This window comes from Alosa alosa, chromosome 10 (genome assembly GCF_017589495.1).
Source record: "Alosa alosa isolate M-15738 ecotype Scorff River chromosome 10, AALO_Geno_1.1, whole genome shotgun sequence".
Lineage (NCBI taxonomy): Eukaryota > Metazoa > Chordata > Actinopteri > Clupeiformes > Clupeidae > Alosa > Alosa alosa.
In genome coordinates this window covers 10,921,649-10,937,166 of record NC_063198.1, presented here as the reverse complement: position 1 = coordinate 10,937,166, position 15,518 = coordinate 10,921,649, and the positions used below count along the sequence as shown (strand labels likewise).

Below are 15,518 nucleotides of genomic sequence, written 5' to 3'. Positions count from 1 at the left end.
TGGACTGGAGAGTACAGTAAGAGCAGCCACTAGTGCACTCTACCTCACAGGCCCCGCTAATGAGCAGCGTGCTCTCCTTAGATAAGCAAAGTTCAAAAAGTTCTTTGGAGGAGAAGGGCACAGTGGGAGCTGGGTAGAACACAGGAGACGTCACGGCCAGACTCTGCATGGCACTGACAATTCAGCACTTTCTTCCAAAACACGACGTGGAGAGAAGAACAAAATATTTTCTCCCAGCCAAAGGTGGCTGATCTGTTATGAATTGCACTATGGCATAATATTCAGTGGTAACTTAAAGACTTGAAAAGTGGGACAAAATCTGATAGATTAGGGGTGTATACACATAATAGCAGAAATGGGAAATCTGGTTTCAGAATGTCCAACCACATTTTGTTCCAACCATTCAGTAAAAACAAGCTGATTCATATTAGCTCACCTCTTCTTAGTGAAATCACCTGTTTTAGGTGCACAGGTAGAACCTGTAGGAGGTTACCTTTCTGAAGCCAGGTTTCCCCATCTCTGCTTCATAAACCCTTTCAATCTGTTCCTAAAAGGTTTCCATTTTCAAATGTAAACGTTCAAAACTAAGAGACACTTTGCAATGAAGATGTAACAGATTTAAGCACAGTGCTCAACCGAGTAAACATTGTAAAACTTGAAAAAACTTTGTGTAAAGTTTTTGTTTATCCCTGAGGTCATGCCATTAGCTCAATGTTGTATTCTATGCCACCAGAAATGCCTTAGTAACGTACATGTTTATTCATCTAGCTGAAGGGGTCTATTATATAGGATCTCCCTACACAGCTCCCTCCTCTACGTCTCTTTATGCTTAATGTGGAAGCAGCAGACATACTTACTCTTTGGTCAAGTGCACTCCTCCCTTAAGGCCACTGTCGAACATGCCCTTCCCACGTCCGCCTGCCAGAATCTGTGCCTTCAGCACAATCTCCTTAGCATCTGAGAGAGAACACATGGACAAAGGAGAGGGCACGGTCAGATGGGCCGCACATGGGGGAGCAGGGGAGAACACAGAGACCGCTCCAATCAGCACATCATCAACAGGGCATATTGCAACCCATTCTGCTCCCCTCTAAAATGTCATCCCACTCTTGCCCTTAGACTGTATAGAAGTTATGGTGTGTGTGTGTGTGTGTGTGTGTGTGTGTGTGTGTGTGTGTGTGTGTGTGTGTGTATATAGTGTGAATGTGTGCTAACATCTTGCACTGCACCATCATACCTGTGTGTATGCAAGTATGTGTATTCAGGCCTACAAGACCTGATTTATGGTGTGTAGCATGAGTATGTATCGGAGTATGTAAGTATGAGTGTGAGTACCTACGACTAGACCATACCTGTGTGTGTGTGTGTGTCTATATAGTGTGAATGTGTGCTAACATCTAGCACTGCACCATTATACCTGTGTGTATGCAAGTATGTGTATTCAGGCCTACAACAAGACAACAAGACTGTATTTATGGTTAGTGTGTGTGTAGCATGAGTATGTAAGTGAGTGATCTACCGACTAGACCATACCTGTGTGTGTGTGTGTGTGTGTGTGTGTGTGTGTGTGTGTGTGTGTGTGTGTGTGTGTGTGTGTGTGTGTGTGTGTGTGTCCTACTCGAGTGTGCATGAGCATACACCAGTACAGTATGCATGTAAGTAAAAGAGCATGAGTGTACTGAGGCACGTTTCCATCAGAGCTGGATGCGAGCCTAGCAGGGGTTTGTGGGTGTGAAACGACTCGGCATGGGGCTGTGGGGCGGTTAGAGGATGGACGCAGTGGAGCGAGCGAGCGGCATGGAGATGTCTCTAGCGGCAGAGTCTCTCTCCCACACCCAGTCTCGCAGTCCCTCTCGTGCTTCACACTCCCCTACAGGCCCGCTAATTACACAGGCACGCCTTCTCTAGGGCCACAGCTATGCCTCTACAGCGAGAGAGCACAGACCCAGATGTAATCACCTGCCAACAGCGGCATTCATAAAACGTTGTGGGTATAGCAAGCATTCCGCCTCAGCACTTTACTTCTTTTGCGTGTATTTGAAGTCGTTACTGGCCAAAAAGGTAAAAGGTTAAAACTGAACTAAGGGCCCCAGACGTGGCGCGACTGGCTGGGGCACCTGCACCGTACGCCGGCGACCCGGGTTCGATTCCCTCCCCGTGATCCTTTTCCGGATCCCACCCTCGACTCTCTCTCCCGCTCGCTTCCTGTCATTCTCCACTGTTCTGTCTCATTAAAAGGCATAAAAAAAAAAAGGCATAAAAAAAAATAAAAAAAAAAATATATATATATTTATATATATATATATATATATATATATATATATATAAATAAAAAAAAATGAACTGAGAAATGAACAAAATGTTCTATTCAAAGCTGTAGCTTTCATTAGTGGAACTGCTCCAGTGCTTCTCGTGTCTTAAATGCTGCTCAGTTGGCTATTGAGTAACTTGCTAAGGAGTTGTTGCAAAAGTTTCACTTATTCCAGCCACATTCACACTTTGCATGACCCTCATGGTGTTCAACATGTCTCTATTCAGATGCTGTAGCATTACCCAGATGAGGGGGATCTACTTTTGAGAACACACAAGGTATGCTGGCATTGCACCAGGAATGAATGGCACATAACACGAGAAAATATGGTTCTTCAGGCTGACTAGCACATGTCTAGACAGCTACCAGCCAAAGACTCGGAGCTCTTGTGTGCGAAAGACAGACAGAGAGAAATAGAGAGTGCGAGAGCAAAAAAGAGAGTGTGTGTGAGAAAGAGAGAGAGATTGAGGGACAGGGAGAGAGAGAAATTATGGAGAGAGAGTGTGTAAGGGTGTAAGAGCGGATATCTATCGTGAACAAGGTGGTAAGGATTAAACCAACACTGCACTGAGGGAGAGCTTTCGCTCCTCCTAAGGCGAGAGAGCCAAGGCTTAAAAAAAAAAATAAAAAGATGGAAAAAAAAATAAAGGGCAGCTCACGCTCGACGGTGGAGAGATTGAGCATCGAAAATGAACGAATATGATAATAAAACACTGCTGCAGCACAAAATTAAAACGGAGTTCAAAGCGAGATGAAATAGCGTGTCCCGCGGCCATGTGCTAGAACAGAGGGAATGGAGAAGAGAAAATGACTTTTTGTTTAGAGAGACGTGGGAGAACAAAAAAAGAAAAGGAGAAAATCGAGAAATTGGGGAAACGGAGGTGAAACACGGCGGTTGAACTCAGGTTGGTGTGAACAAACGGAGCGATCTCCGAAACGGGCCAGCGATGTGTGCAGATGAGATGATGAAAGAGAGAGAAGAAAAGGCAGCTGGATAACAGGTGCTACTGCTCGTGCCTGAGGGGGAAAGTGAGATTTAGCACCAGCTAATTTCATCCTTGCAGCGGTTCCTACAAGAGGGACAAAAGCATACGATGGCTACCATTAGCATAAGTGAGGCCTCCTCAAGAAGCCTCAGCGCTTCACTGCTAAGTGTTGTCCACCATCTATAAGGGGCAGCGGACTTGTAGCCGGAGGGTTGCCGGTTCGAACCCCGACCAGTAGGCCACGGCTGAAGTGCCCTTGAGCAAGGCACCTAACCTCTCACTGCTCCCCGAGTGCCGCTGTTGTTGCAGGCAGCTCACTGCGTCGGGATTAGTGTGTGCTTCACCTCACTGTGTGTTCACTGTGTGCCGAGTGTGTTTCACTAATTCACGGATTGGGATAAATGCAGAGACCAAATTTCCCTCACGGGATCAAGAGTATATATACTTATACTTATACATATATATGAATTTAAATGCACTTGCTATGAAAACAAAGACGTTACAGGGGAGGTAATGAAATGGCCAAATAAACAGGACAGGCTCTTTTCAAATCTCAATAGGCAGAGTGGATAATGCTCTCTTAACTGAGCAGGGAGGAGGATAAGCACTTTCTAACCGGTGGACTTATCTCCTCAGAATCACTGAACTGCTTAATTGGCCTTGATCACGTGCACGTCACACACACACACACACACACATACGCTCACACTCTCTCTTGTGCACGCGCACACACACACACAGATTTTTATTTGCTTCAAGATTAGACCATCCAAAAAATAAGGTAACTGGATCATCTCTTTCCTCCACTTGTCTGCTTGGGGATGCAGACCAGCAGACCACATCCTCTTCAGATTAGACAGCCCTTCCTTCAAACACCCACTTGCGCAGTCACCCACACACACACTTACTTGAACTCTGTAAAAGAAAGAACTTCAAGCAAGCTGCCTTAAAACCTTCGCCATGTGTCTGTGTATGTGTATGTGTGTGTATGGGTGTGTATGTGTATGTGTATGTGTGTGTGCATGTGTATGTGTGCGTCTCAGTCACAATGGAGCCCCACGCAGACAGGACTGGCACGGATGAAAAGACGTGTCAGAGAGCAAACAGGGAGGAGGAAACACGCCGAGCGGGCAGATGATGTTCACACGGCGGCCTTGTCATGTCGAAGGAGGCGTTCAACACTTCAGTGTGAGTACGGCTCTCCGCATTACCTTAGGGCGTGTGTGTGTGTGTGTGTGTGTGTGTGTGTGTGTGTGTGTGCGCATGTGTGTGTGTGTCCAGATCACTCAGCCTTAGATGCTAGCAAGCGATCTTCCGCTAATTGTCCTGGGGGGTTGTTATTGACTCATCCTCAGCAGTAATGTGCCATTAACTTGGTAGAATGTTACTACTGTCCTCATCTGAGCTATTTGTGGGACGAAAGAGGTCAATTGGCACTCCGCAATTGATCTGCCACAATATAAGTCCCCGTGCTTGGCCTGCGGGTTGACAGCGAAGATATGGGCACAGGTTTACACGGCAAATCCTCTTAATGTATTTCACAAGGAAAGAGCACATAATTAGCTTTTCAAGAACATCTTCATCCTTCAATGCCAATCTTATGCACTCTTTCAATGTAACAAGAGATTAGGTAGGCTATACCTAGTGTAGGTATCTGTGGGGTTCTGGTGAATCAGCCAGTGAAGAAACTGGCATATAACTAATCCTAAGTGCATTTGCGGTCCCGCGCTAATGACCGAGGACCTGGACCCAGTGGTTTCCACGACGACAGGATGGTGGAGAAACCTCATAAAGGCCAGCTCCCAAGTGAGTACAGCAGGGGGAAAAATTGTATTACAATTTATGCCATTATATCAGGAAGCAATGTTTACATCAACAACCAGGGTAAGAGCACAGAGAAGCTATTTTTTAAAGGAAAAAATATGCCTTAGATTGCATTCAAGTACCCTTTCTCAGTATACTTACGAGTAATGGCCACTATTCCACAATTCGTCATCGGCTGACTGGGAAATGATTCCATTCTCAAGAGGTAAAGTAACAGCAATAGACTTTGGAGGCTGCCATCCAAACACATAGGGTAGAATGCAACAAGCCCATACCATTTAGCTTATGCAAAGAGCAATGGAAATCTTATATCTTAGGCCTAGCCGCATTACCCTTCTGACAAAACATAATAAAAGGAGTCATAAAAACAAGATTGTCTCATTCAGCAGGAGCTCATTCAGTGATGTGTTAGCATTTTACTTTGTCAAAACATATTGATTATATCCTGTAATAACCATCCAACGCTTAGCCGTTTTGCTGACATAAGCCTTTTAGAGTTGTTGCATTATGAATGACTAAACGTAAATAGAAAAATCACAATTTATGGCAACAAAACACAAATTCTCATTATGCCAACATAACAAGCTATAAAAACGTTTTTATACATGGAATACAAATAATTAATCCCCACCACAATATGTATTTTATCTTAGTAAAGACTGCAGTGTAACTACATCACTAGTCACATCAAATATAATTGGAGCTACACGGAAATCCCCAGGCAGCCGATTCCCAATTAATGAACGCAAATTAACTTGAATCTTATTTACTAATGACAGAAGTCAGCATTAGGCTGTTATTTCTGCTCAAGCGTTTCCTGCCTGTATCTTCCGTCTCATTTGCTTTTTTTTTTGTTAGGTTGTTTTTTTTTTATCTACTAAATGCTTTGCCCGCTCACAGCAGTTCAGGAGGATGTGGCTGTGAGGCTTTGAGCAGAGCAGACAGAATTGTCTGATACTTAACAAAGTAATAAAGACAAAGCAATAATCTACGCAAAGAGAAAGAAAGAGAGAGAGAGAGAGAGAGAGAGAGAGAGAGAGAGAGAGAGAGAGAGAGAGAGAGAGAGAGAGAGAGAGAGAGACTTCAAGCCAATCCATAGAGATGTAGCTCAGTCACAACTTAAGGAGGAGGAAAGCTCTCTCTAGTGTCGTTCCCCTGTGAACAATTTCACGCAAGCAGAAACAGAAGAATGAAGAAATGAAGAGACGGAAGAGGAAACATGCCACTAGTCGGATCTAAATGCACGTTCCATACGATAAAACGCCCAGGCTTTATTCCCATTGGCACACAAGACTCAAGACTCAAGCCTTCCATCAAGACTCAAGCCTTCTTCTTCATATGTTTTTTGCACGCCTGCTACATATCCTTAATGCTATTTAAGAACAAAAACCATATGCTTGCTTGCCTGAAGTACCGGTAGCCTTTACAGCTCAGCATAGTGGCACACGCACTGGTGCGTGGGGGTCTGTAATGACTACATTGACATTACATTTCATTTGGTTTTTAAATGCCTCTGCCATTTATTCCAATGTGGTTAAGACAGTCCTACAGCACAGCTGCCAGGCTGTTGACCGAGAAGACCTGCTCCTCGATCGACCAGGTACCTCACATAGGGTGTACCTCACACGAAGGTGTGATCTCAACTAGAGCCATTTCTGTTCGATTCCGAATGTTTCTCCATGCATGCACGAAAGAAAAGAAAAAAAGGGAAAAAAACGTCAACAAGCAAAGGCAAAGGCCTTTGCGATTTGTTTGCTTTCTTTGCTTGTGTGCTTCCTTTTTGGCTTCTGCATATGCTACAGATTGGCAAGACACACAGTGTTGGGACAGAGTACGCACACACACACACACACACACACACAAACTGTGCCTCGTCTAATGATAGCATCTCCCTCTGAGGCCCGACAGAGGTTGATCATTGACCCAGACCTGTGGTGGCACATCAAACTCCACCGGGCAGTGGCAAGCTGACAGCTGACTCCTTGTTAGACTTGTCCGCCTGGTCTCCATGCCTAGTCCCAGATAATGATTCCGAGAAGTCGACGGAAGTGCACATGTGCGTAGGGTAAAAAAAAAAGAAGTGTATCCAGCAAGAGTGAAGTATTTTTCCCTTCTCAGCTGAGGTCAACAATGAACTTTTTTCCCCAATGTTTCTTTCCAAATATTTTAACTATGCATAGACCATTTGTGAAACAATAAGCATATGTTCATATGCCTATGACAAATTAAATCTGGAAATGTCTGGATATCCTAAAACAGGAAAACTGATTTAATATAGCATGCGGACATTGTTCCGATTTATCTTATCAATGCCTTGATCATGTAATCACAAACGGCTATGGTCTAATATATGATTAGCTGGCACATTGGCTCTAGGGTAACCATAGGTTAGCTCTACAAAAATGCCTATAATATTCGTAATGCATTTTTTGTAGTTTAGCACCCCTAATTTGAGCCCAACTTGAAGTTCAAAAAGCCTGTGCAATGATTAACAGTGAACGCCTTTGAGGAGGTGCGAGCAAGACTGTGAAAACAAGAAAGACAAAGAGCGAGCCAAGGACCACAGAACGAAGAGACGGGGAGGGGAGAAGAAGTAACAGAGATGTGGGAGCAAAGAGAGAGGCGTTTGAGCGTGTCTGTTAATAACCTTGCTAGGTTGGTGGGGGGAAAAAGTGCTGTTGCTTTCGCTGTGCCCTCCTGCGTATGATCTTCCCGGGAGTTCATCTTTTTGGCAGGTAATGATGCCAAGAAAATTCCACACACCATCCGTCTTTTTTGCATGACAGGCGAGCGCACTGATTTTCTCAGGGGGCTAAACCCCTTCTGTCCATCACCCCAACGCATGCTGGGAAAGGAGCAACATGAGGGGCGGTACCTCTGCTGAGGTGTGCTGACAACTCGCCATGCTCGTTTACTTCTCTCAAACCTAATCACACTGCACTGCAAGATGACTTTTTCCCCATTGTGGGAAAAGGCTATACAAAGCTATACAGTATACTGTACGGCTATATTTCCATATCACATGGAGAGAGAGAGAGAGAGAGGCAGAAACAAAGAATGAAAAAGAAACCATCGGATTGGTTAAAATCATCTCATCTTAGTTCTCAACTAGACCACAATAAGCCCAAAATAACAGATTCAATAGGTCCAATGTATCCATTATACCACAACAGCTCTTCTCAGAGAAACCGATTCTCAAAAGCTAGAATTAGTTTTGGAAAAGCATGAGAAAATAACTAGTGTTCCTTTGAGCGCAGGAAGGGAGGAAGTAGACAGAGATATAGTGTGGGAGCACCAAATCACATCAAATCGTTCTCCCAGGTTTCCTTCTCCACTCCCAGGCATCCATAGAGGGGGCGGAACACACTGCACATCCAACAGTGCTGGTAGACCCAGATGGAGCCTCAGAGAGAAGGAGAGGGAGAGACAGAGAGACAGAGAGAAAGTGGGGTGAGAGGGAGAGAGAGAGAGAGAGAGCGAGAGAGAGAGAGAGAGAGAAAGGGGTGAGAGGGAGGGAGGGAGAAAGAGACAGAGAGAGAGAAAGGAGCTGGGGGTGAGAGGGAGAGAGAGAGAAAGAGACAGAGAGAGAGAGAAAGGAGCTGGGGGGTGGGAGGAGAGAGAGAGAGAGAGAGAGAGAGAGAGAGGTGAGTGCCTAGCAAGACCCACGAGCCAACTTTCTCTCCTTTCTCATTCTATCTTTCATTCTCTCATTCTCTTCTTCTCTCCTTCTCTCTCTCCCCCTCTGGTACACTTCACTGGCTGTCAACATTCGCGTCCGTGTCAATCAGCCTCCCTGCTGCGCTCCCGCTATCCTGCTCCGCCTCCATTCCAGTCTCAAAAGAGCACCACGTCTCTCATCTCTAAACTACTTCAGACAACGGGGGGATAGGTGCTGGCAGGAGGCTCGGCTCACGAGGAGAAGAGAGCCACTCCAGACTCTCTTCAGACACCGTGCCACTGCCACATACTAGAACACGAACTAACACACACACACGCACGGACACATGGACACACACATACACACACGCACACAGCTGTGAATGTCCATCTGAAGGTCAAGACATGCAAAGCAGTTTGTCTCTCAGTGTCATCACTCTGTATAGCAACCATGATTCAAAGGAATGATATGTTTGGAACGCATTTATCTTTAACCATGTGTCGCCTTAAGGGAGAGAGATGGAGAAAAAGAGAGAGAAAGAGAGAGAGAGAGAGAGAGAGAGAGAGAGAGAGAGGCCGGGATAGGACTGACCAGAGGACATATGAAGGCCAGAGAAATCAGAGATGTTCCCCCGTCTCCCAAATAGCCTATAATCTGCAGCAGGAGGGGATCTGAGCTGAGCTGCTCCTCCCTCTGCACCTGACGCCAGGGAGGGTAAGGAGCCTGTTTGACACCGAACCCTCCGAAAGCCTGTTTTTGTTACGGCGAGTGTCAGTGTTCCTCAAAAGACCGACGGCCGTGTTTCAAAGGGAGACATAAAAGCAGACTTTACAGAGTCGGGGGAGCTCGAGGAGCGAGCAAGCGCGCGCGAACGCTGCTGTTGCTGAAGAGAGCGCGAGTTCAGACGTGGCTGATGTCCACAATGAAAAACATGGCCAAACACAATGCACAGACGGAAGGTCAAGCTTTCTTTACACAGCCTCTCTCCCTCTTGTGTTTTCTCTACCTCACAAAATAAGGCTCCGTTTCAGGACAAGACATCTACAGTATATGAACACAGAAAATCGAATTTGAGAAAAGTGTCTGGTGTTCATTGCTGGTGTGCCACCGCTGTGAACCCTGTTACGCTCCGAAATCATTTTCCATAATGGACGGCTGAGGTTTCTTTGGGAGTCAGACATAATCTCACATGGGTCTGACATTATACGGGACTGGGCTAAAGTAAACAATGAGGCTGAAGTCAAATCTGTGCGAAATTCGCAATGGGGCTGACAAAGGAATATATACCACTGGGTTTCTTCTTGCAAATTTACTGCTCAATGGACCATACAACAGCACTAATAAAACATCCAATTTTGTGCCAACATTTCCAAAGTAATGGCATCAGCTGGGTCTGAACAAGTCACAGGTTTCACCGGGTAAGGTGGCCGGGTCGGCAGCGTGAATAACAGTAATGTACCACGCATAATATCAATACCACACAGCCGTCAGGAAGCCACAATTGCATTTTGATTTGCGAGGTCCCTGAAAACGAGCTTGTGCCTCTCAAATGCATTTACGGGATCATTTGAGAGTCATTTCAATTGGTTTACCACTGCAACACAAATCAGAGACACAATTACACTTCTTTATGATCCATAATCACACAGATTTTTGTATTATGGGCTTTTTCTCGTCGTGGCAGGGGGAGAAAAAGAGTTTTCCCTCTGTGTTTTTTATAGATTCTATAAGCGATTCGAGGGGCTCAGCATGTTTGGTTATTACCACGGTAACCACAAACAGGAAAACATGTCACAACAGGCACACATAGGTAGCTCAGACGTGTGAGTAAGAAGGCTTAACCCTTAGAACCCTAAGCTGTTTTTAGGGCATTTTCACTACCTTTATTCATAAGGATTTATTCTGGTCATTGTAAGTGCCACACACACATATTATATATTTTTTTTTTTTCAGCAGAGTCTAGGCTATCCAGATCTGCCATCATTTCATGTATTAGTACTAGCATTGATTTTATTTTGATTTTTAAAGAATTAAAATATAAAAATCATATTATAAAAATTCTTATATTTTGACCTGTATCTCACCACAGCAAGCTCATAGCTCTACATGCATTTCATGTGTGTGTAGGGCAGACTGTCCTGAAACGGGCAATATAATTGCCATGTTGGAGGGATACTCTGGGGCTGAGCAATTTACAGAAATATGTGGTGTGTGATTTAACGGAAATAAATGCCATTTTTTATTTAGCGATGAAAAATGACCATTCGGAAATAAATGCTCCATATCTGTGACATTTAACTGATCTGACCTGACTTGACCCAAGTTTGCCTGTTAGCATGTGTGACTATGGTGTATGCACTCATGATGATTCTCAACTTTTTACTGCATTGCCATGAACAAAGTAAAGGCAAAAAAAGGTGTTTCTTTGTTGAACAAATTGGGATGCAATGTGAGCCTTGAATTGGATGCCATGCAGGAATTTGCTAGGATCTCAAAACCGGATTATGAACATGTTTTGCCATAGAGAAACACACGATAGCGTTGGATTATAAACATGCTTTGCCACAAAAACAGACAAAAACGTGGGGTAAGTCCAGCTATATGAAGTTATTATTTTGCTGTCACTTCGCCTGTTTTATAACCCAGAAGAATGTATTTGGTATCAAATGATAGCTCTGTGTCTCCTCTTTCATCTAACATAACGTGGCATATATATCCCATCAATGGTCCGGGCGAAAGTAATTACTCCGAGAGTAATGGGTGTGCAGCGTTGGTTTGTGTACATGACGTTAATATTTTGCAGTCACTTCGTCTGTTTTTATAAGCCAGAAAGATCGATATCCATGGTACCAATGGATAGCCCTGTTTCTCCTCTTTCATCTGATATGCTTGCCATATCTATGCGATCAATGGTTCATGCGAGTAATTCAAACGAGAGTAATGGGTGCGCAGGTGAACGCAGAGAAGTATAGACTTTAAATATGATGCAATTTTATTTAATTTCATGATTGTTTTTTAATTTTCATACTTGATCGTACAGACAAGTGTGTAGTCTCTTTGGAAAGCCCCACTTCTTCTCTGTCATAAAATAAAGGTTTTATCTCGTTGTGATGAACAGTCGCGGAGCAATGTAACAGAGAAGAAAGGGTGTGTTTTTTGACGCACTTTGTGTCAATCGGGTTCTAAGGGTTAAACCACAGATCCACTTTAAACCCCACTAGGCTGTGAGACATTATTGGTATGACATCGGTATGGGTAGATAACAGCTAAAAAATTGTATTATCGGCATCTGCATATGAGACTATATCAGCACAAACTGTTGGGGTTTTGGAGGAAGCATCTTCCAGATCAATTCAAATAGGATGAGACCTATATTTACTTGAAAATGTCAGATGTCAAATTCTTTATTTTACATCTACTGTACACCAAGTTCAAATTATGTATTATTTATTAGTTTTAAACAATCTAGATTTCTTAAAGTATACATTTTGGGTAGAATTGAAGGAAATGTGCCTGTGCCACAACAGGAAATCACAATAAGAGCAAATGGTTAATTCTAGTATAGGAAAGACTCTAAAAAAAAAAAAATCACATATCAGTACTGGCGAACGGGCGATTGAGTTTGATCTAATATGGGCAAGATCCATTTCTGTGCATCCCTAAACCCCACCCATCCTCATTCCCCATGACCACAACTAATCCTAACTCTCTTCCATACACCCATATGCTCAAACACACGACACACACACCCATATGGATGCACGCTCGCACGCACCTGCGCACACACGCACATACACACAGTCACACACACAATCACACGCACACACACACACACACACAAGTTTGTCAGTCAGGCTGAACCAGTAGGATGGGCGCATTACATGACACCAATGGACACATTTGCATAAACGCTGAAAAATCCTTCAAATGTCTTTTATCCCACATCAGAGGGAGACCATCAGAAGCAGCTGACACACACACCAGCTACGTGCCAGGGAGAAGCACTCAAAGCCTCCACTCTCCTCAACAATGCAGACTGACTGATGACTGGCAACGCGGCACAACACAACCCACACTATATACACATGCAGGAGGATTAAAACAAACACACACACACACACAGTGGCACTGGTGAATAAATAAATATGAAAGAGAAACATGCTCATCGTTTGCACAGAGATGTTAAACACAAACAGGAGCGGGGGCAGGGGTACACAAACGCCACGCATGACTGAAGAAGCCTTCCAGAGAGAGAGAGAGAGAAGAGGAGACAGATGGTGGGGGCTCGGTGGAGTGGCGTTGCGAGAGAGAAGCATATGGTATGCTACAGATGATCTCCAGCAAGAGAGAGCGAAAGAGAGAAGGAAAGAATGAGAGAGAGAGAGAGAGAGAGAGAGAGAGAGAAGACACTTGCAGGAGTCGAGGTGCAAGTACCTGTGTGCCATACAAACACAGACACAGCATCTGCACCTTCCCTGTAAAACTCTATGGTCACTACAAAGTAGGCAACTCTTTAATGCCTCCATTCATACGAGTGTACTGTACATCTTGGCTATGTGCACGCTGTCATCTCCAAGTTCTATAATGATATTCTTACTGCAGTAAATCTGAGGCCGACATACAGTAGGTTTCTCAAAGCTCTTCACTGAAGAATGGAGGCCTTCCGTCAGACTAACAAGCTTGATCATTCTGTTAAAAGAAAACATACCTCAAGTTAAAACACTGAGGAAACCAAGTGTAGCTTGCTTCTGATTGCCCTTGTCCTGCCTCTGACACTGAGTGTTCAATAAGGTGACTTTTATAATGGAGAATGACCTATGAGCCCATTCCCCTCCTCGAGACAGAGTTTTGGTTCAAGATTTCTTTGTTTTCTATGCAACTGTCACCGAGCATTTGCTCATGGGAGGTTCAGCCTTAGGCTCTCTCAATGGCCTTGAGACAAAACAGCATTGTTAATGAAAGGGTATAAATAAATAACATAAGAGTAAATATTTAAAAGGGAATTGAATCTCTGTGCCTAATTCATCATCTGGTTCACACAGGTTCAATAAGAGCAAACAAACATTTTCCCAATTTCCCAAAGTCTGCATCCATGACAGTGGATCACTTTCCCAAAGTAAATTCCAAAAGCTAACTGACCAATTTAAGCCAAAATCTGAGAACACAAGGAAAGAGACCTCTTTTCGATCAGCCACTCGATTCTAAGCTTTTAATCAATGTACTTTGGGTTTCATACCAAGAATATAACACCTTATAAATTGCACCATAAATTAAGACACATACCACATTGGAAATATTTAAGACGTTTAAGAAACAATATTGACTTGTGCATTATTAGCAATTAACTGACAGAATATAAAACTTCTTTGAACTATGAGAAGTTGGGATCTGCAAAGCGATTAGTGAGGTCTGCACACCTGCCACCTGAGGTTGTTGAAATGTCACAATGTCTACGGATCATGCTGTGTTTTGACGTACCTAACAACCAGTTCCTCTAATAAGCACACATGAGACTTGACTGTCGTGCATTAAACAGCACTGTTTGCTTTTAATATTCATATCGCAGTGAAATGAATTAACATGATCACTCTCTCCTTCGCTCTCTCTCTTTCTCTCTCTAATTGTGGAGCCTGCCTTTCTGTTTACAGAAAAAAAGAAGCTCCTGAATAACCATCAACTCTCTAGGAGATGGAAAGCGTAGGAGTAATGAGAGTGAGAGAGGAGGAAAAAGAAAGAAGAGAAGAGAAAGGACAAACAACTACGCTTCCCTCCTAACTTCACAAAACAGGAGGAAAAACATGTCCCCTGCTCGATTGAACATTCTCAATATTCCTAATATATCAACATACGGTACATGGAAAGAAACATTTAGCAAGATTCACTAATATTTCTGAAGAGTACTGCATATTAATTACAAAATGTTTTTGAAGTATATTTTTGAACTTTTTGCCTTAATTCAGAAAGGGCAATGAAGAGTGACAGGTAGCGGGTGGGAGAGAGAGAGAAGGAGTGGGATCGGGTAACGTGTAAAGGATAGCGTTCTTCAAGAATGTTTATACCTGGGTACACCTGCGTATCTGCGTGTGTGTGTGTGCATGTACCTGTGTGTGTTTGTGTGTCTCTTTGAAAAAAGATGAGGCGGGTACCACAACAATTTATATTCATTACATGTCCTGCTTTAATCTCTAAGGATGGCAAGCTACCATAAAAGGTTCCATTCAAAGCCGGCATATGAATACGCCGTCTGCGATCACACCCCAGCCGCGCCTCTTGAATGGAATAACATCTCTGATAAGGTGCTTTTTTTTCCGCCAAACCACTTTTCTTCACTCCTCAGCACCGGTGTCAAAAAAGACTGGAGCCACTTTTCTGCAAGTCATTTCATCTTAATAGGTTTCCCCTCCTGCTCTTTTTTGTTGATTTTTTCCCCCTGATTTTTGTTTTTCCCCTCCACTTCTCCTTCTGCTTCCTCCTTTGCTCATTTGCAAAGTGCATGTTTACGGTGCGGTACTGTGAAGTGTTTTCGCTGGATGAGATATGGAATGGCGGCTGCGCGTTGATTTATGATGCCCCGTGGCACACGGCGCGGAACTTTCACACTCCATCTTCCAATCAGCTCTCGGACGCCGCACATTTGTGACCCCCCCGCCTAATTCCCACTCACACCTCCCTCCTCTGTTATGCGTCTCCCAGAATGGCAATGCCGGTAGTAGACACAGGCACTGGCTACATAATCTGA

General features: G+C 43.9%; 1 protein-coding gene across 1 annotated transcript in view; it reads right to left on the bottom strand.

The window, feature by feature from the left end:
• Positions 1-15,518, bottom strand: part of suclg2 (succinate-CoA ligase GDP-forming subunit beta) — an 82,947-nt gene that overhangs the window by 48,172 nt on the left and 19,257 nt on the right. The window contains exon 3 of the mRNA XM_048255104.1: positions 858-957. Within this exon, the coding sequence (XP_048111061.1) occupies positions 858-957 (100 nt within the window). The remainder of the gene's footprint in view (positions 1-857; positions 958-15,518) is intronic.